This window comes from Aythya marila (genome assembly GCF_965140915.1).
Source record: "Aythya marila genome assembly, chromosome: 29".
In the NCBI taxonomy this organism is placed as follows: domain Eukaryota; kingdom Metazoa; phylum Chordata; class Aves; order Anseriformes; family Anatidae; genus Aythya; species Aythya marila.
Window position 1 is genome coordinate 2,477,609 of NC_139070.1, and position 20,062 is coordinate 2,497,670.

Consider the following 20,062-nt stretch of genomic DNA (forward strand, 5'->3'; position numbering starts at 1 on the left):
CCCAACCCCCCCCCTCTCCCACGGTGTGTATGTGCCCCCCCCCCGGCGCGGACCACACCACAACACCCTGAAGCGCGGGGTGGGGGGGGGGCTGTTAGCTTTTTTTTTTTTTTGGGGGGGGGGCAGGCGGCGCGGGCACTGTTTACCCGGGCACAGACGGGGGCGGCACCGCCGCTGCCCCCCCCCCCCTTTTACCCCCCCCCGCCGGCGCGTTGCGAATGGTCTCTCCCTCGCGCTCTATTTAATCCCCGCCGCTGCCGCACCGCCGGCTCCAGACCGGGAGAGCGGCGACGGGAACGGAGCCACCGTCGCCGCCGCTCCCTTTCCCCCCCCCCAACCCCTTCACCCCCCCCCGGTTAGGCTTGGTAAAGCCCCCCCCGATCCCCCCCCCACGGTGCTCAGCACCATGCCGCCCTCCGTGCTCAGCCTCCTCCTGCTCCTCCTCGGTGCCGCCAACGGGAACCTCTCCCGGGACGGTGAGCGGCCGCCGGTACCGGGGGAGGGGGGGGGTTAACGGAAAGAGTGGGGGGGGCACACAGAGGATGGGGGGTTAACGGATGGGGGGGTAACGGATTAAGGGGGTGACAGGGGGTCCCGTCCTTCCGCTCCGCATCCTAAAGGGGATAACGGGGGTGATGGGGATAACGGGGGGGGGTGCCGGGTTTAACGGGGGTTTAACGGGGGGGGGGGGGGACCGGGCTCGCCGCCGTTATGTGGGTCAGGCACAGCGGGGCCCGGCAGGTGCCGCCCCACCCCGGGCCCGCCCCCGCCCCGCCCGCCCCGCCCCGCCCCGGTCCCTGCCCTCGGGGTCCGCCCCGGCGAACGGAACCGGGAGCCGCGGCCCCGGGAGGGGGGGGTGAGGAGGAGGAGGAGGAGGGAGGGGGGGGCACCGGCGGCTCCGTGACCTTGAGCCCCACCGCCCCCCCCCCCTCCGGTGTGTGCCCCCCCCCCCCCCGGTCTCCGCCGTCGCCGCCCGGGGCGGGGCTGGGGCGGCGGAAGGTTCCAGACAGGCCCCGGCGGGCGGCGGAGCCCGGCTTTTTTGGGGGGGGGGGACACGACACCCCCGGGGGGGGCACGACCGAAATTTGTCATCCCCCCCCCCACCCCAACCCCTCCCCACTGAGCCGTGGGGGGATGGCGGGGGGCTGAGCAGCGGGGGAGGGGGGGTAGATTGGCATTGGGGGGGGGGCAGACCCCCCATGGGGGGGAGGTAGACCCACATGGGGGGGGCAGCCCCCACGTTTTGGGGTCAGGCATCTATGGGGTGGGGGGGCACGGTGGGGGCACCCCCATGGGGTGGGGATGTGGCTGGTGGTGCCCCCCCCCCCGTGGATTGGGGGGGGTGGATGGTGATGACAGCCCCATGAGGATATGGGGCAGACCCCCCCCCAATGGGGGACGGACCCCTATGGGGTGGGGGGGGCACGGTGGTGGCACCCCCGTGGGGATGGAGGACAGACCCCTATGGGGTTTGGGGACAGACCCCCATGGGGTGGGGGGGACACGGTGGTGGCACCCCTGTGGGGTGACAGCCCTGCGGGGGGGGGGGTGGTGACGTTTTTTTGGGATTGGGGGGGGCGCGATGGTGGCGTCCCCCCAGGGATGGGCAGGGCGGCGGTGACATCGGCGGGGTTTTGGAGGGGGGAGGGCGCTGGTGACCGCCCTGTGGGGTGGGCAGGGTGCTGGTGACATCCTCGGGGGGGGGGGGGGATGGTGACAGTCCTTGGGGGGGGGGGGGGGGGGGGGACAGGGGGATGGTGACAATCTCTGAGATTTGGGGGGAGTGTTGGTGACATCGTCCAGGGATTTATTATGGGGGGGGGCAGGTGATGGTGACACCCCCATGAGATGGGCACGGTGACATCCTCCGCGGGGGGGGGGTGACGGTGACACCCTTACAGGGTGGGGCAGCCCCCTTAGATTTGAAGACCCCCAGAAAAAAAAAAAAAAGAAAAGAAAAAAAAAAAACCTAAATCCCCCATTTTGGGGAAAGGAGCGCCCGTTCGGAGACTCAGCACCACCCTGCCTCGCCCTATTGGGGGGGGGGGGTCTGGGTGATGCAAGGGGGGGGGGACACAGCTGGGCACAGCCCTGGCGCGGGCGTCTGATGGCATCCGAGCATCCCATAAATCCCCGAGCATCCCATAAATCCCCGGCGTGTTTGCTCTGCGGGGGCACGCGGCTCCCCCGAGCCCTCCAGACAAAGGGTGTTTACCCGCGCCGCGCTGCGTGGCCGGGCGCCCTTTAATGAAGTGCCGCAAAGCAAATATCATTTGTGTGTTGGGGGGGGGAGAAATAAAAGGGGGGGGCGGCTCGTAAATGGCTGCGCTTTGGGTTTTTTTTTTTGGGGGATTATTTTTTTTTTTCCCGTCGCTCAGCAGAGCTGAATGCCCCAGCAGCCCACTGGTTGTGTCTGGAGATGCTCGGTGCTATGTTTGGGGAGGTGGTTTTTAGGGGAGGGGGTCTCCGGGGGGGTTCCTGCACCCTGCAAGCAGCAGACCCCCCCATTATGGCTTGGGGGAGGTGGCTGTCACACGCAGCATCACTCCGGGGGGGGGTTCGTGGCTCTGTTTTCCTGCAGGTTGTGGCCCCCAGGCTCCTGTAGGAACCCAAACTGTGAGGATTTGGGGGATTTGGGGCTGGGGGTGGCTGTGGGGCCAAGCAAAAGCCCCGCTGGGGGGGCAGTGCTGGCGGTTGTGGTCCTGAGCTGCTCATCTGAGGGCGCGGTGATGCTGCAGGATTTGTCCCCGGGCTCCCCAGCAGCCGCCGTGGAAAGCCCCAGGGGACCCCAGTGCGCCCCAGTGAGCCAAACTGGAAGGCGCTGGAGGAGCCGCCGCAGCCTCGCACCTCCCCGTGCGTTTTTGGGGGGCAGGAGGGGGGATTTTTGGGGCCGTGGCGGAGCTGGCACTGCTTGGCGGCGGTCGTGGGCTTGGCCGGAGCCGTGCTGCCGTCGGCACATTGCTCAGTGTTTGGGCTGCCTTGCGTGGTCGGCTGCGCCGTGAGGATTGCCCCCCCCTCGTGTGTCCCCCCCCCATGTTATTCCGCTCTCCAGAGCTGTGGGAGCCTTTTGTTTGAGCGGCGCCCTGCTCTGCTCCCCCGGGGGGGGAGCCTCAGCGTGCCAAAACCGGGCTCCCCGGGGCTGTTTTTCTCGGCGCCCCCTCGCTCTTGGCACCCAACCGTGGGTGGCACGAGGACAGCCGGCCCGTGGGGCGCAGCACGGGGCAGGGCTCACGTCCCTCGTCCCCTACCAGAGCCGCTCCACTTGTCCTGAGCCCGTTCCCTACCACTAGAAACCCCTCGGTATTTAGGGTTTGGGGGGCTTTGGGGTGCTGTCCCCATGGGGAAGGGTGGCACCATCCTTCTGGAGAGGTCTGCTTGGCCAGGGCTCGCTGGAGGAGCTCTCTGCGTGTAAGATGCCACCTCCTGCCCATCTGGGAGCAGCATTTTGTGGCTGGGGGGTGGCCATGGGTCACCTCGGGGGAGTTTTTGGGGACACAGACACTGCTCGCCCTTCCCCAGCTTACAGGAGAGATCCTGGAGGTGTCAGGGGGACGCTGGGCATGGAGGTGGGACCCCAAATGACACCTCCAGCAGTGGGGCCCTGCGTGGGACCCCCGGTGGCACAGGGGGGCGAGGGGATGGCTGGGGGCTGGCTCCTGTCCCCAAGGCAGCTGCCAAGAGCTCTGCATCCCCCAGGAGCTGTTGGAGGATAACGTAATCCCCTTTTTTTGCTGCGTGGGGCCGTGCCCGTACCCACCCCATGTGCAGTGCCACCAGGGCTCCTGGTCTGCTCCCAGCACGAGGCCTCGGTGGGCACAGCATGAGGGGGTCGAGTGTGACCCCTCCGTACCCCTACAGCCCCTTTTTGGGGGGCTCCCATCAGCTGCCTGCTGGGGGAAGGCGAGCAGCTTTGGCACCGTGGCCAGGGATCAGTGAAAGCGGCCGAAACGGAGCATCCGAGCGGAGGGCAGCTGGGGCGGAAAAGCCGCTGCTCAGCACCCTGGCACGGCTGGCTCAGCCCGGGTTGGATTTGAAGACAATGCCTGGGATAAGTCCCGCAGAGCTGCCCTGGACATACCCAGACAGCGAGGGGACGTGCTGGCGCGGGTGGGAAGCGATCCCAATGATTCCTCGGGTTTGGCACAGAGCAGCACGGAGCTGGGGGGCGTTTGTGTAGGGTTGGAGAAGCATCCTGAGAGCCCCAGGGTGCTGCTGCCCAAGCAAGACGTGCCTCCATCCCAAACCCAGGCAGCCCTTTGGAAGGGGATGGAGGGCTTGTCGAGGACCCCCCCCATGTGTGGCCTCCCCCTGCTCTGCTTCTGTGCCTCCCCGGAGCTGCCGGAGGGACCGGGGGCGGCTACATCTGGGTGCTCACCCCAGAGCTGGCACGGCCCGGCACGCCGCCAGATGGAGGAATCTGCAGGAAAGCGAACATTTTTGTTTGTTTTCACTGGGTCGGTTTTAACCTAGTTTTACCCCGAGCCAAGGTGCCATTCGGGGACTCGCCAGGGGAGCAGCAGCCTGAGCGAGGAGGGGGCTGCAGGACCCGAGCGCGTGCCCAAGGTGGCGTGGCGGTGGTCTTGGCGCTTGGTGGGCTCCGTTTGCGTGCCACCGGGCTTTTTCTCCTGGTGTTTGCTGCTGTAGAGCCCGATCTGCTCATGCAGACACCCCTGGGGAAGTGCTGTGGTTCCCCCGTGCCCACCCCCAGCAGGGCACAGATTGAGTCGTGCCCTCGGTGCCTCGGTGGGCCTTTGGAGGCGATGCCAGCGCGGTGACACCCACGCAGGCAGATGTACCCGATGCTGCCCGGATTACTGGGGCAGCTCAGCTTGAACCATCTGGTCCAGTTCTCTCCCCTCTGCTCCCAGTCGGGCGCAAAACCGGGGCTCCATCCTGCTTGGGGATGAGCTCCCGGTGCTGTCCCAGCCTCTCGCCGTGCTCTGGTGTGGAAGGGCAGAGGAGAGCCAGGCGCAGAAAGGCCGGTTCGGGTTGGATTCGAGCATCCTCAGTGCCAAGAGCCCTTCCCCAGGCGAGGCTCGGCGCCGCGAGCATAAATAACAGCGGAGGAAGGCGGAGAAGAAGCGGAGACGGGCGCCGAGGGCTGGGCAGGAAGATGTTTAACCATTCCGGTCACCTGCGCAGCGCCACGCTTGGCCTCCGCTGTAATGCGGCGAGGCCGCGGGGCCGGCAGCAGCTGCTGTGGCTGCCGAGCCCCCCGGGCATCCTGCACCGAGCCGGGGCAGCGACCTGGGCACCCGAATCCCCTCGTGGCGCATGGGTGCGTGACTCCATCCCCAAATGCAGCTCCTCAGCCTCTTTATTTCCACCTCAGCCTCTTTATTTCCAGCTCAGCCTCTGTATTTCCACCCCAGCCTGTTTACAGGCGAGCCCGGTGCGCGGCATCAGTTTTTCCAGCCAGCTGCTGTCGCTCAAGGCTCCCGAGGTGCCCGTCCTGCCCTGCTGCTATTGATGGAGCCCCTGACTTGTGGCCGCCGCACGCCCTGGGAAGCCTTCGCTGATCTCCAGCAGCAAGCAGAGCACTGATCGGGCCAGAAGAGAGGAATTGACGGGATGCTGCTGCCCCGTGCGCCCCGGGGAGCTGTTTTCCAGAGGCAGGATGTGCTCCGTGGCATCTGTGCCGTGCTGTTGGCTTGCCTCTGCCCTTGCAGGTCAGCATCTCGGGGCTCCTTCAGTGGGCTCCACTCTGCCTCTCCACATTTCACCACTTTGGGCTTTTTTTTTTCCTCTCCCCATGATGCTGGGGACTTCACCTCCAAAAGGCAGAGTCTGGGCAATGGCAGAGGGGAGCTGGTGGCACGCGGCTGAAGCTCGGAGCTCTGTTACCCTGGGGCCTCCCTTGGGATCTGGGGGGTCCCCACTGCAGCCAGCCAGAGCGGAGCATCCATCGCGGCATCTGTTGCAGCCAAGTGAAGGACAGTGGGATTCAACCCTATTTTTTTCTTCCGAAATGACTTTTCCCTCCTCTTCCTGTGAAGTCAGGACATGGCATCGATGTGCGGCACCCACCAGCAGGCACGCCGGCCCCTGGGCAGGGAGCGGAGCCGCCAGGGTTTCCCAGAACAGAGGGAATTATTCTTTATTCCCAGGTAAAAAATGCCCTCGTGCACAACTTGTGTGTTTAATCCTCGGACAGCCGGCAGCAGCAATTTCTCCTGCCAGCCTGGGCAGAGCCGGGCGCGTGTTTGGATGCCTGCAAAGCAACAAGCAATCCGCCGGGGCATCTGAAGCAACCATTTCGAAGACACCTCGCTGGGCAGGCAGGAGATCCTTAAAACAGAACTGTCAAAGCAAAGAGCTCGTTTCCTTGGCAACACTCATGGTGGAGATTGGCCTTAGGGTAGGAGCTAAAAAACACGCTCAGGAAAGTGGTGAGCAGCTGCTCCCCGTCCGAGGGGCTGAGAACCCTCGGACACGGTCCCGTGCCGGAGGTGAGATGAAATTTTGGGAGGTCCAGGGCTGGGAGATGAAGGGAGATGGACAAATTGGGGTCCTTTGGGGCAGGAGGAGGATTCCCCAGCCCTGGAAATGTCAGAGGCCACAGAATGGGACGAGGCTCTGGGCAGCCTGGCGTGGTGCAGGGGGGCCTGGAGGTCCCTCCCCACCCATCCCCTGATCCCCCCAGGACATGAGGGGATGGGGCCAGGTGGTCCCTGCCTGCTGATGGGAGGAGGAGGAGGGCTGGCTTCCAGAATTCCCAACCTCCCCGGTTCCCCTGTGGCTCTTTCTCCTTTTGGGGACTCCAAAGGAACTCTGGCTGCTGCGGCTTGAGGCAGCTGCATGACCACATCCACACCGGGGGCACCTTTTGGGGCCCTGGGGAGGTTTTGGTCCACGACCCAGGGAACCAGCCCTGGCTTTGTGGGGTGGCCACGGGCCTGCAGGTGGCCTGGGCAGGAGGAGCAGCCACAGTACCCTGCGTTGGGATCTCCCCATCACTGCCTCTCGCTGAGCTGCCGGCACGGCACGAGCGAGGCTGAGCAGAGGCGCCAGCGGCACCCGCCTTTGTGCGGCTGCCAGCGCTGCAGGCAGGAGCTGCCGCCGCTGTCGGAGGGCTTCCCCGGCCCCCACAGCAGCTGGATCCGTCCCAGTGCTCTGCAGAGGCTTCACCCAGCCTTGGGGTGAGCGGGAGAGCGATGGGTGTGGGGTGGGGAGAAGCCCCCCCCGGAGCAGGGGATGCTCCCTCGAGGCGCAGCGCAGGGGCTTGGAGGTGAGGCGCATCCACCCCATCAGCTGAGAGCTTCGGGCCCCTTCCCTTCAGCTCCTTCAGCTGCTGCTCCTGGATTCGGTGCTAATTGCTGGCCTCGTTTCAGCTGCTCAACCCTGGTGAGGTGGCAGGCAGGGCTGACAGCTCCCCCCCCCCCCTGGCAGGGAGGTGACCCCCGGTGCCCCGCAGCAGGAGCCAGGACCCCACAGGACCTTGGTGCCCTCGGAGCTGCAGGATGCTGGGGATGATCCACGGGGTGCCATGGGTGAAGGCACGGGGAGAAGCCCAGCAAAGTCCCAGGGTTCAGAGCAGGCCATGACACGGAGCTGGGCCCCTTCCTGAAAATTGTACCTGTGTGTGCCCAAGGTTGGAGAAATCAGGCAAAATGTGGTGTTGGAACACGGGTTGGTTTAGGTCCTGCTCGGGGTTGGGAGCAGGCTCCTCAGGGCCATGTTTTCTTCTTCTCCCAGTGAGTGTTCCTGTTGAAACATCACCTGGAGATTAAACCCCTTGCTCTGGGGGAAGGCTCAGGTGGAGGCATGGGGCTGGGAGCTGGCAGAGGGACGTTTTGGCACCGGAGGACACAAACCGTGCTGCGGGATGGGTTTGTCCCCGTAGCCGTGAGGCAGAACCTGGGAACCTTCCCAAAGCACCTGGCTGTCAGAGGGGTCCCAATGGCACCGGGCAGGAGGGGACCCAGTGCTGCAGGATCATCACTGCCAGCAGGAGAGCACCGCAGAGGGACCGGGATGCATCCATCGTGCACAAAAACCTCGTGTCCTCCGCAGGCGTGCAAGGAAGAGGAGCGCGGTGCCGAGCAGATGCATGGAAACCGGAGCAGGTTTCCCCCTCCTATAACAAAATCTGGAGCGAGGCAGCTGCTTGCACGGAGGAGCCTGGAAGCCGGGCTCTGGGCAGCCCAGACTGTGGATTCGCGCGCCGCCCGGATCAGCCCGCGCAGCAGATGTCGGAGCCGTGCCGAAAACCCACCGGGCTCAAAGCTCTCGAGCGGCTCTGGTGGTGCCAGCCATGTGCTTTGGGATGGAGCTTCCCCTTCCACGAGCTGTGGGACCAAAAAACACCCCTCGGAGAGGAGGCGACCTGCCCCAGGAGCGAGCACCTGGATGAGGACACCGGGGTTTTGGGGAGCACCTGGACAGACCCTGCTTCTGGCTTGGGGAGCCAGGAGAGACGTGAATATTGTTTTTCCCCTCATAAATCCAATTGCAGCCCCCTGCAAATGTTCACAGGTTTAATTAATGAAGTATTGATTTTTCTGGAGTGTGGCGCCTCTCTAATTTCCCTGTGCCAGCCAGGATCTGGAACGAGCGCAGGCAGCAGCTCACAGCCAAAACCAGGTGCCCGTGGTGCTTTGTGGGGTGCCCGAGCATCGTTTTCATCCCGCTTCCCATGGGCCTGGCCACCTCCTTCAGGAGGGTCCCAGCAGGGCAGCCCCGATGGTGCTCCAGCTCCTTGCAGCCCTCGCTGCTTGTTCTCACACCTCGTGCCTTTGCGGGATGCCAGGAGGTTGGGCAGGGGCCCCGGGATGGGCAGTGAGGGAGCGGAGGTGGAAACGCAGAGCTGTGGAGCTGAGGATCTGCTTCCCCCTCCTGGAGATGCTGGAGAGGAGCCCCGAGCACCAGGAGCTCTGCTTTGTGCCAGGGCCAGGCGGGACACGGGGGGGGGCCCGGACTGGCTGCAACACCGCCCCACAGAGCAATTTTGGAGCCCCAAACAGCACAGCGGGCTCGGGGTGCCCACGGTGGCGCAGCCGAGGGATGCTCCGTGCCAGGGCGAGGGGCTGGCACCAGCCTGGGCTGTCAGGTGGCAGCAGCTCCGTGCTGGCAAGGCGGGCACGGATGCTTCCCGGAGCATCCAGCACCTGTCCCCATGCTCGTGGGGGCTGTTTGGACCCGGGTGCCAACAGGGACCAAACCCCAATGCTCTCTGCTGTCAGTGCAGGGGATGCTCCGCACGGTGCTGGAGCAGTCACGGTGCACTGGGTGTCCTCCCGGTGCTCGGTGTCCCCTCCCTGGGGTGGCATCCTCGGTCCTTGTGTCCTCCTAGGGTCCCCAGCCCTCCCTGCTCATGTCTAGGGACAGCAGAGTAAGGAGGGTCGGGGACCTTGCCTTGTCCCCTCCCTGTGCCATCGCAGGATGGGACAAAGCCCCCTGGTCCCGTGGTGGTGGTGTCCCGGTGCTGCCAAGGGCCAGCAGGTTCCAGCCACGGCGGGTTTTAATTAAATCAAGGCAGCCCAGCCGTGCCCATCTGCTCGCCAAGCTGTCAGGCACGGAGGTGAGCGGGGATCTGGGTCGTGGCAGCGCGGCTCTGCGGCACCGGGGCCTCTCCGTGGGGTCGGGGACATCGGGGCTCTGCGGCACAGGTCCCTGATGCCACCGGGGCATGGGGCCAAAGCAGGGGGAGGAAATCTCCGAGGTGGTTTCTGTGCTCAGGACGGGGGTCCCAAGGTCAGGTTGCAGGACCCGGGGGGGTCTCTCCACTGATGGATGGTGGAGCTGGGCAGGGGGATCCTGCTGAAATGCCAGGGGGGCTCCAGGACCCCGGGGCCATCGCATGCTGGAGGCACCGCAGGCACCCAGTGCCCCCATCCTCTGCTGAGCCTCTCCCCGTGTTAATACCTTAATGAGGCCAGCACTGTGGCAGGCGATGGTAATTGTGTTAATTAAGAGATTGTGGGTCTGTCCTCTCCTGTGCGGGTTTCATGCCCTGTCCTCAACCGCGGCAGAGCGGGAGCGCTCTGAGTTTGGACAACAGTGGCTTGGAGCAGCCTAATCCCCTAATTACAGTCGTAGCAGCACAAGAGCATCGTTAACCGAATTAAAACAAGCCGACAGACATCCACCCGGTCCCCAGCAGTCTTTGTGCACCCAGCGTGAGCCACGCCAGGGGCACAGACACCGCTCACCGGGCACCATCCCCAGGATCAGACCCCGCAGACCCTCCAGAGAGCCACCCGCACGCGTGGGGACCACGGCACGGGCACGGGGACCACGCTCGAGCAGGCTGGAGGTGCACCAGGGCAGAGCATCCGTCACGGCTCACAGCTCAGGAGCCCAGGCCAGCGCGTGGCAAGGATGGGGAGGACTCGGTCAGCGCCTATAAATATCCGCGAGGATGGAGATGGGAAGCAGAGGCTCTTCAGCTGGCTGTTAAACCCGAGCAAGTGGAGAGGAGCGGAGTTTGAACAGCAGGAATGAAGTACAGGCGGCGGTGACGGCAATTTCCTGGGGCTGGGGAAGGAACCCTGAACCCTGGGAATGTTTTTAATCCAAATGTGATGCATCTCTGGGAGATTTTCATTCTTGAGTGCCCCAGGCTGGTACGAGTGGGGTTTCACACGCTTTCTGGCCTGAAGTTTCCTGGAGTTCAACACGGGCCTGGGAAGCCTGGAGTCCTTGTTCCCAGCCCTGATCCCTCTGCTCCTTCCTGTTCCCTACGATAGCCTTGGGGAATTTGCAATGTCAGCAAGAGAAAATATTTCCCTTCATCACTCCGGGCAGAAAATGGAGAAACTCAGCCCAAAACAGGCTGCTTCTGCTAACTGGAGCTTCTCCCCGACAGCAGGCATCGTGCAGGGAAATGAAACCAGGGCTGTGCTGCGAGTGCCTGGGGCAGGATCCCTGAGCTTGAGTCCTGAGCCCGAATCCAGCCAAAATTTGAGTACTGTGATGGAGAACGATGCTTTGTGAAGCTGCATCCAGCACAAGCTGCAGCGGGGTCGGGCTGCTTGTTGCGTGCGACCTCCAGGCTGAGCGAGCGTCCCCCTTCTCCGCGGGGCAGCTCGGCTCGCCGGCACGTCGGCTCTCCCAAAATAGCCGTCCTTGGGGCAGCCGGGGGTTATCTGATCCTCCCGGTGCTCCTCTCTGCCCTTGGGCTGCTCCGCGGCGATGTCTGCGCTAAGAAAATGCAGCCGGGGAGGAGGTGGAAGGGATGGGGAGGACCGGGGAGCAGCAGCACCCCTGGCAAGGGACACGGTGACCTGCTTCAAAAAGCAGCTCTTGCTGGAGGCAGGGCTGGAGATGGACGGGCAGCAGGGCATCCCATCGCGTGGGTCTCCTGCCAGGGTCTCCTGCAGCCTCCCTGGGCACCCCAGCTCCGTTCACCAGCATCTGGCACCCCCAGGGAAGTGCTGGAGCCCCACGTGTCCCGGGGCTTTGGGGACAGCGCCGTGGCCCCCTCTCCCTTCCCTCGGTCACTCAGTGATGCTCGCACGCTCTGGGGAAGAGGTGATGCTGGGGGGCTCCTCTGACCCCTCTTTTCTGTGCCCAGAGAGCCAGCCCACGACGTCGGATGAGACGGTGGTGGCCGGTGGCACGGTGGTGCTCAAGTGCCAGGTGGAGGACCCCGACGACTCCTCCCTGCAGTGGTCCAACCCTGCCCAGCAGACCCTCTACTTCGGGGAGAAACGAGGTGCGTGCGGGGACCCGGGGACGAGACGGGGACGTCGGGTTTAAAACAGGAGCCGGGGAAGGAGCCCGGTGGCCCTGCACCTGGTGACGCTGTCCCTCGTCCCCCAGCCCTGCGAGACAACAGGATCCAGCTGCAGAGGTCCACGCCGAACGAGCTGACCATCAGCATCACCGACGTGGTGCTGGCGGACGAGGGGGAGTACACCTGCTCCATCTTCACCATGCCCGTGCGGACCGCCAAGGCTCTCGTCACCGTGCTGGGTACGTGCTGGTGCCCCCCTGCCTCATGTCTGGGACACCAAATGTGTGGCCGGTCACCCCTGCCACCCCACGTCCCAACCCGTTAACCCACCCTTGTCGCATCTCTCCCCTCGCATCCATCTCTGGACAGCAGCACGCACGGAGCTAAGAGGTTGTTGTTGACTTTCTCCCCTCCTCCTCCTCCTCCTCCTCCAGGAATCCCCCAGAAACCCCAAATCTTCGGCCATGAGCAGCCCATCGATGAGGAGAAGATAGCCCGGCTGACCTGCCGCTCCTCCGGCAGCAAGCCCGCCGCCCAGCTGCGGTGGAAGAAGGGCAACAAGGAGCTGAAGGGTGGGTGCCGAGGGCTGGGAGGGGGACTGGGGGCACCTTGGGGATGGATGGGGCACCACGGGGATGGATGGGGCACCAGGGGCTGTGGATGTGCCCGGTGCTGGACCACACCAGCACCCCACTCTGCTCCCGACGATGGGATGGGGACAGGGCACCCCCTTGCTCAACGCACGTGCCAGCCCCGTCCCTCTGCAGGGGCGCTGTGACCGTCGCCTCCAACGGTCCCCTGTCCCCACAGCCGAGGGCACGGAGGTGGTGGAGGACCCCAACGGCAAAACCTTCACCGTCAGCAGTCGGGTGGAGTTCCGCGTCACCAAGGAGGACAACGACGCCGAGGTGACCTGCACGGTGGACCACGAGTCCCTGCAGAACTCGGAGAGGTCGACCACGCAGAAGCTGCAGGTCCACTGTACGTGGCACGTGGGGGACAGGGACACAGAGGGGTGGCCCCCAGAGCTGGGGGGGGGCGCAGGTCAGGGCGCTCACCCCCCCCCCTGATCTTCTTGCAGACAAACCGACGGCGAAGATCGAGCCGCACCCCCTGTACCCGCGGGAAGGCGAGAAGCTCCAGCTGCAGTGCGACGGGCAGGGCAACCCCGTGTAAGGACCCCCCCTCGCTGCTCCTTCCCTGCCGTGCACCCCAAAACCCTCCCCGGGGGGCTGGGGGGGGTCAGGTCAGAGCAGGGCGATGCCACGCACCCCACGGAGGACAGCAGCAAACCCCCACTACCCACGGGCATTCCCCAATCTCCCCCTTCCCCCGGGATGCTGTGGGGGGGCCACGGAGGTGCCTGACCCCCTCCCCTCCCCGCCCCGCAGCCCCCAGGAGTTTCTGTGGGAGAAGGAGGGCAGCGACGCGCCGCTGCAGCTCAGCTCCGACAGCATCCTCATCTTCCCCTTCCTCAACAAGAGCGACAGCGGCACCTACGTCTGCACGGCCACCAGCTCCATGGGCAGCGTCGTGGCCAAATACAACCTGGACGTCAGCGGTAAGGGGGCTGGGGGGGGCCACGGGCAGCCCCCGGCGTCGCCCACCTCGGCACCACGGCACCGTGGAGCCGTGCACGGGTGCTGGGAGCGGTGGGAGAGCTCCGTTGTGCCATAGGGTGGGCGCATGCCCACGGTGTTTGGGGGTGTCCCCAGCTGCTGGGGTCGCATCCAGCCCTTGCCGTGCCCATCCCTGCACCGCACGGAGCTGCTGGATGGGGCTGGGGGGGCAGAAAGAAGATTGGGGGGGCACGGAGCAGGCTGGGAGGGGTTGAGGCAGGGATGTGGCTGAGCTCCGTCCCCGTCCCCTGCGGTGGGGAGGCGCGGTGCTGGGAGCACCGGGGTCTCCAGGACCCATTTGGAGCCTCTGGGATGGCAAAACACCGGGACCCCGAGCGGGTTTCCAGCCAGCGCCGACCCCTCTGAGCCACGGGGCGCCCTGGTGGCCCCGTCCCAAGATTTTGGACGCCGACCCCATGGCTTTACCCCGAGCTGCAGGCTTGCCTCGCATCCCGTGTCCCCAGAGCCCGTCCTCGCAGGGGAAGGGGCAGCCCCCGTCCCCTCGCCACCGCTGTCCCCTCGCTGCTTCCCCCTGCCCTGGCCGTGCTCTGCCGCCCTGCTCGCTGTCACCGTGCCCCGTGGGCCGTGCGCTCCCCCTGGCCGCGCTCAGCACCCAGCCCCTCGTCTCGGTGGGAGTCTTGTCCTCTGCTTTTGGCCCTGGTTTTGGGGGTTTTTCCTCCTTTTCTACGTTCTCCTCTTGTCATCTCCCCGCTCTCCACCAGCCTTGGACTTCCCATCTTTCAGCATCCTTCATGCTCCAGCCTTTCCCTTATCCCTTTTCCCTTTTCTTTTTTCCCTCTTTTTCCCTTTTCCCATCCCTTTTTCCCTTTATCCCTTTTTCCCTTTCCCTCCTTTCTTGTTCTGGGCACCCTCAACCCCTTCCCCTCCGAAATGGCTGTGGGTGACAGGAGCACACGGCAGCGATCACCCCTGGGGTCAGCGTCCCCTGAGACCCTCTGCCCACCCATGGGGAGCCCCCAAGCATCCCACAGCGTGCCGTCTGTCCCCGGCAGGCCCTGCTTGGTCACCTTGTGGCCCCATCACCCCTGGGTACGGGGTCAGCACAGGGAGCACTCAGCGCCCACCGACAAGGCCACCGATGTCCCCAGCCCGCTCAGTGCCACCACACCCAGCTCCACCTCCGGGCTCAGTTCCCCCCTTTCCAAATTCCCCCCTCTTTTTCCCCCAGAGCATCACCGGAGCAGCCGCCCCACGCCACCCAAGTCCCCGAGGACACGCGTGGGAGAGCGGAGGTGGCCCCATGTGCTGGGTGACCCCAGGCACGAGGGTCCCATGGGGTCCCTCGTGGGGTGACCGGGGGTGCTGGCAGGTAGGACACGGGAAGGTGTCCCCACCGTGACCCAGAGGATGGTGGCAGGAGAAGAACAGGGTGGTGGAAGGAACCCGCAGAGAAAAAATGGGCTCCCACCATGGCAGGGGGTCCCCCCCTGTGGGTGCTGTCCCTCCCAGGGGTTGATTGGTGTCCCTGTGTTCTTGTCGTCCTCCCCAGATCTTCCCCAGCTCCCCACCCCACACGTTCACTCCACTCCAGCCCCTCCGCCGGGCCCTTCCCAGCCCATCTCTCATGCTTCTTCCATGGCCACCGCCTCATCCTTCACTCCAGCTCCCGTCCAAGGTACCGTAAGCTCCATTTCTCTCTCTTTACGGACCCGCTGCTCCCCGACCCGGCCGGAGACGCTCCGCAGGAGGACGGTGGCTCACCCCTGGGCCAGGGACACCCGTGCCACATCCCAGGTGCCCAACCAGGCTCTGGTCCCATCGTAGCATCTCCTCCCAGCCCGTTCCAGCGGGGCGAAGCACCCCGGAGCATCCCTCTTACATCCCCACCCACCCAGAGCCGCTTCCCCCTGTCCGTTTGTCTGTCTGGCGTGGCCACTTGTGAGCTGCAGCCCGTCCGTGTGAGCCTCCCACCCTTTCCTCCGTCTTCCCATGTTGTTTTTTCCACCCTGTCCCTTCCGAGCATCACCTCTCAGCTCCGTGGCTCCATCCCCTCCCAGCCCTCGGGGACGGTGACAGCGGAGCAGTCGCGCAGGACCGGGGCGCACACGGGGCGAGGGCTGCCCATGGCAGTGCTCACCCTGCAGGGCTCCCCGACACCCGTGGCTGCTGCTTCCCCTTCTCTGCATCCCTCCTGGCTCTGCTCCTGCCCCTTCTTCACCTCCACAGCACCTGGGTCGAGCTGGATGTGGCCCTGCCCGCCCGCAGCCCTGGGTGATGCGCGGGGCGAGCCGCAGCCTGTGGCGCACGGCGGGGACCGCAGCACCCCCTCCTCTCTCTCTTTCTCTCTCTCTGCTTTCTCCCTCTCTGCCGTCTGGGCAGACGCCAGCCCGGTGCCGTCGACCTCCAGCACGTACCACGCGGTCATCGGCGGAGTGGTGGCCGTCATCGTCTTCCTCCTGCTCAGCCTCCTCATCGTTTTGGGACACTACCTGATCAGGCACAAAGGTACGGGGGATCAGCGCTCCCACCTCGCCGGGGTGCCCAGGGCCAAGGGAGGCTGCTGTGCTCATCCCGCAGCCCTGCCCCGCATCCAGAGACACCCAGCACAGCCGACAGAGCCCCCCCGAGGATTTGGGGACTGCTCCCCACCTCCGTGCTGGCCCTGATGGAGCTGGGCAGCGCCGTGCAGAGGCAGCTTCGTTCCCCACCTCCATCTTCTCCTCCTCGGCACCCGCAGCCCTGCAGTGCCCGTGCCACTGCCCCGTGCCTCATCCCCCTCCCCATCCCTCCCCCTTGAGCCTTCCACCTTCCTCCTCCTCCTCCTGGATCCATTTCCACCCCCCCCATCCCTGGATTTTCCATCCGCCCAGCAGGTGTATGCGTAAGGCACGGGGAGACGGTCACAGCCAGCCGGCAGCAAAGCCCAGCAGAGGTGATGTGTGAGTAAGAGCCCCCCCATCCCTGCCCCAGCCGCCTCGGCTCCCGGAGCTGCAGCCTCCTTTTGCAGGAAAACCTCTCAGGGGAACGGGGACGGGGGGTGCAGGGGTGTGGGGGAGGCAGAGCCACGCAAGGAAGCGCGATTTTTCCACCGGCGGCGTGAGCTGCTCTGAGCAGCCCAGGTGAGGCTCGGTCCCCGAGCAGGGTTTATCCCGGGGGAAGCCCAGCGATTTTTCCATTTCAGGCCAAACCCAAAGGACTTCTCTCGCCTCCGTTTCCCAGCCGGCACGGCCCCGCCGTGACGCTGTCCCCTCTCCACCCCCCTCCCCAGGTACCTACCTGACCCACGAGGCCAAGGGCTCCGATGACGCCCCGGACGCCGACACGGCCATCATCAACGCAGAGGGCGGCCAAGCCGGCGGCGACGACAAGAAGGAGTATTTCATTTAGGGGCATCGGAGAGAGGGTGAGAAATGGAGCCAGCAAACCCCGATGGAAACGGAAACCAGACCACAAACCCCACTCAACCCAACAGATTTTCTCTCGCGCCCGGCACGGGCAGACGGATGGACGGACGGATGGACGGACAGAGGGATGGCAGGACAGAGAGCGGAGAGCGACCGGCCTGAGACGTGATGCTTCTTCTTGAACTTGTACAAAACGTTATTACTACGAACAGCGAAAGCCCCGGCCCCGTTTGCTTGCTTGCACCTCCATCCCTGCGACCGGCGCTCGCGCGAAACACAGACCAACCAGTGAGTGAGCGACTTTCCTTCTTCCTTTGGACCTTTGCTTTGGTTTCGTGGCTGCTCTTTGCTTTGGGCCCTCGGTTGGGATGTGGGGCTGGGGTCGATGTAGCTCTTTCCTTTGTTTCTCTCCATTTTGGGTTTATTTTTTGACATCCAAGGATAAAATCAGATCCAGGCTCCAGCACGAGCTCCGGGCAGCCGGGTGGCCTCTGCGTCACCAGCGCTCGCCCCGTGCCTCCCACCAGGAGCTGGGACCTTCTCGTTGTGTCCCCCCCACCCACCCCACGATGTCCCCAGTCTGCAGAACGGGGACGGGGAGCGCTGTGGACCCCCCCCGAGTCCCTGCCTTGATTTTATCCTTGGTGGTTCTTGTCGAACAGTGTCCATTTGGGAGGAGAGCTGTCCTCGTGCCGTAGGTGTGCGAAGGGGGGTGAGCTTCCAGGGTGGGAACCGCCGAAGCCCCCGGAGATGCCAGGAGCCGCCGAGCACCGCGGCTCCCCGTTCCCACCCCAGCGGGAGGGGGGAGGGCAGGGGTTTTGGGGGGCAAATCCAGAGAAAAAGAAAAAAAAAGAAAAAAGAAAAAACAACAAAAAAAAAAGCCCCAGTTTGCAAATTGTCAGATCGGAGTCGTCAATTCAAACCATCTATTGAGATGTTCAGTGCAGGAGGCTGCTGGGCATAGCCCGCAGCCGTCACCAACCACCTCCTCGCTGGGCCCCGGGAGCTTGCAGGAAGGTGGTTGAGATCCCCAGAGCGGCTTTGGTAAGAGCCGACGCGGCTCCACGGAGGTGAGCTGGGGTCCCCCTGGCCCATGCTACAAGCTGGAGACCACCAGCACCACGCCACAAGTGGCCCAGAAGCAGTGCGAGGGGTGGGCCAGGAGATGGGCTCCCTCGGGTCTGCTCCTTGGAGCTTTCTGTGCCCCCCCTGTCCTCCCCAGCCCCTTCCCGGGGCAGGTGCTGAGCTGGAAAAGGTCTCGTTGGCTCCAAGGGCTGCGGCCAAAAGCAGCCAGAACGCCCAGGTTTTGTGTCTCTCGGTAGCTTGGGGGTCTCCAAAGAGATTTGGTGGGCACTTATCCAACCTCCAGCCTGTTTCACCCCAGGGGAAACCCCATCTCTTCCAAGTCAGACGGAAACCAGAAGCTTTCTCCAACCTTCCCACCGCATCCCCGGGGTCCCCGTGCTCCCCCCAACCCCACATCCACGGGGCCGGGCCCCCTTTGGAGCCAGGCCCCTTCAATCACCCTTGGGATGAGGCTTTGCCGCCCCCAGCATCGCATGGTCTGGATGCGAGGGGTTCGCAGGAGCCGCCCTTTGGCTTCCATTTCGGGGTGTCCGGGGGGGGTAGAGCCTTTTGGGAAGGAGCGAAAGCCCTCGGTGGGGTGGGCAGCCTCATCTCGGAGCTGAAGGAAGAGCCTGGTTCCTCTGCAAGGTGCCCCTGGGGCTGGAAACGTGGCTCCCATCCAGCCCCCGTGAGCTGGGCACAAGGAGAAGGGCGGTGAGGAAGCCACGGCGCTGGGTTCAGGTGGGAGCAAGGGACACGTTGGTGGCATCCCTGGCACGGGCACGGCCGGCTTCACCGCATCGTCAGCAGGGCATTACGCACCGAGAGAGAGGCACGAAGCCTTCATCACCCCCCGGCGAGGAAAACCTGCGTTTTTCTCCGTGTTGTCCCTCCCCATCCATCTCCTTGGAGGAGGAGGACGTTGGCCTCGGGTCCCGCTGGGAGCCCCGAGCTCCCTCCGAGGGACGCAAACGTTGCTGCCGGAGGTAACGCTGCGACTGCCGACGCCGGTAACGACTCCACTGGGCGCACACAGCGTGCGCCGCTGCGTGACCTGGTGCTTTGCCGAAGGCCTCTAACACCCGCTACCAAACAGACGCGATTCCCTAAAATAAAAACGCAAGGACGTGTTCTCAAGTACCAGTCGCTCTCGCTCCAAGTCTCCGTGGCGCAGATCATTGCGAAGGAGATGCCCCGAGGGTCCGGGAGGGGTCCCCAGGATGAAAGGATGTGGGGATTTGGGGTCGGGAAGGTGAGAGGAGACAGGATTAGGGCAGCGCGAGGAGGTGCGGTGTTGTGGGGAGCGGGGCAGGACAGGAGAGAGGCCCCCGTGCCAGGGGGACGTGCACCAGGTCTGAGGTTGGGCCAGAGACACGGGGGGCAATGGGGAGGTGCAGCCCTCATCACATTGGGGCCATGGTCTGCACATGGATGGTGATGCCGGGTGCTGGGGTGATCACCCACACCACATCCCGAGGTCACCGGGGGGGTCCGGTGGCTGGGGGCACCGTTTAACAGCCCCACATTGAGCTCAGCACGGCTCAGGAGCGAGGGGTGGTGCGTGCCGCGCTCTGCACGGTGCCAAGGGGGCCACGGGGACGAGAGGTGACGGGGTCACAGCTGGAGAGGTGCTCCCGGGACGGATGGCAGAGGGACACGGGGTGTCACCAGTGGGACATCTGTGTCACCAGTGGGATGTGCCGTGGCACTAGCGTGGCTGGTGGTGGGATGATGGGGACGAAGGAGCGATGGGGCGCGCCGTGGCACCAGCACGGGGACGTGAGGGACTTGTGGTCACAGGGGAGCGGACACCAGGCTCCTGTCCCAAGCTGCTGGCACCCGGGGAGGCCGGGCAGCATCACGGCACGGTGGGGCACGAGCCACCTCCCCGAGCCCCGGTGTCCCCCTCCTGGAGCACGGGGGCTCCGTTGGCCACGCGGACAGGGGACCCCTGGCCCCGCGTCCACCACGTGCCACCAGGGCATCCGAAGCGGGCCAGGGCGTGGGGCACGGGCACTGAACTCTCAATAGACCACGAAAGCCATATTTGTGCGGAGCTCTGAGCACGCCGTGGGGTGGCCGTGGGGCAGGGCAGAGGACGGGCTGTGTTGTTGTGCTGTGTTCTTGTATGTACATAAAAGGGAGACAACGAACGTCGATGTTACTTTATAACCTTTCTAATATCCTGTGCTAATCTCGGAAAATAATCCTATAAATATATCTGGATTACACACCTTAACCTGGCTGCTCGTCTCTGCGTCTGCCCGCGTGAGCCACGGCCGTGCTCCCCCCACCCTGGGGTGCAGGGTGAGAGGGGGACAAGGGGGGGGAACACA

At 64.8% G+C, this 20,062-nt stretch overlaps 1 protein-coding gene across 8 annotated transcripts; it reads left to right on the forward strand.

Moving 5' to 3' along the window:
- The first annotated feature begins 388 nt into the window (after positions 1 to 388).
- CADM3 (cell adhesion molecule 3) lies at positions 389 to 19,940 on the forward strand. Of its 8 annotated transcripts, none has more exons than XM_082780898.1 (12): positions 389 to 476; positions 11,516 to 11,656; positions 11,764 to 11,916; positions 12,112 to 12,249; positions 12,488 to 12,658; positions 12,759 to 12,849; positions 13,069 to 13,238; positions 14,807 to 14,932; positions 15,637 to 15,762; positions 16,128 to 16,196; positions 16,526 to 16,660; positions 16,730 to 19,940. In XM_082780898.1, exons 1-11 carry the CDS (start codon positions 407 to 409, stop codon positions 16,642 to 16,644), a joined length of 1,374 nt encoding a protein of 457 aa, XP_082637024.1. In that variant the 5' UTR covers positions 389 to 406; the 3' UTR covers positions 16,645 to 16,660; positions 16,730 to 19,940. The 8 variants fall into 8 exon arrangements, with proteins under 8 accessions (XP_082637024.1, XP_082637025.1, XP_082637023.1 ...); XM_082780899.1 differs by having other exon boundaries at positions 16,757 to 19,940; XM_082780897.1 differs by having other exon boundaries at positions 16,526 to 19,940.
- The last annotated feature ends 122 nt before the right edge of the window (positions 19,941 to 20,062 follow it).

Coding starts and splice junctions, on each gene's coding strand:
- CADM3 (XM_082780897.1), top strand. CDS start 407: ATGCCGCCCTCCGTGCTCAGCCTCCTCCTGCTCCTCCTCGGTGCCGCC. Junction 477..11,515: donor CGGGAACCTCTCCCGGGACG/GTGAGCGGCCGC, acceptor TTCTGTGCCCAG/AGAGCCAGCCCACGACGTCG. Junction 15,763..16,127: donor CTACCTGATCAGGCACAAAG/GTACGGGGGATC, acceptor CCATCCGCCCAG/CAGGTGTATGCGTAAGGCAC.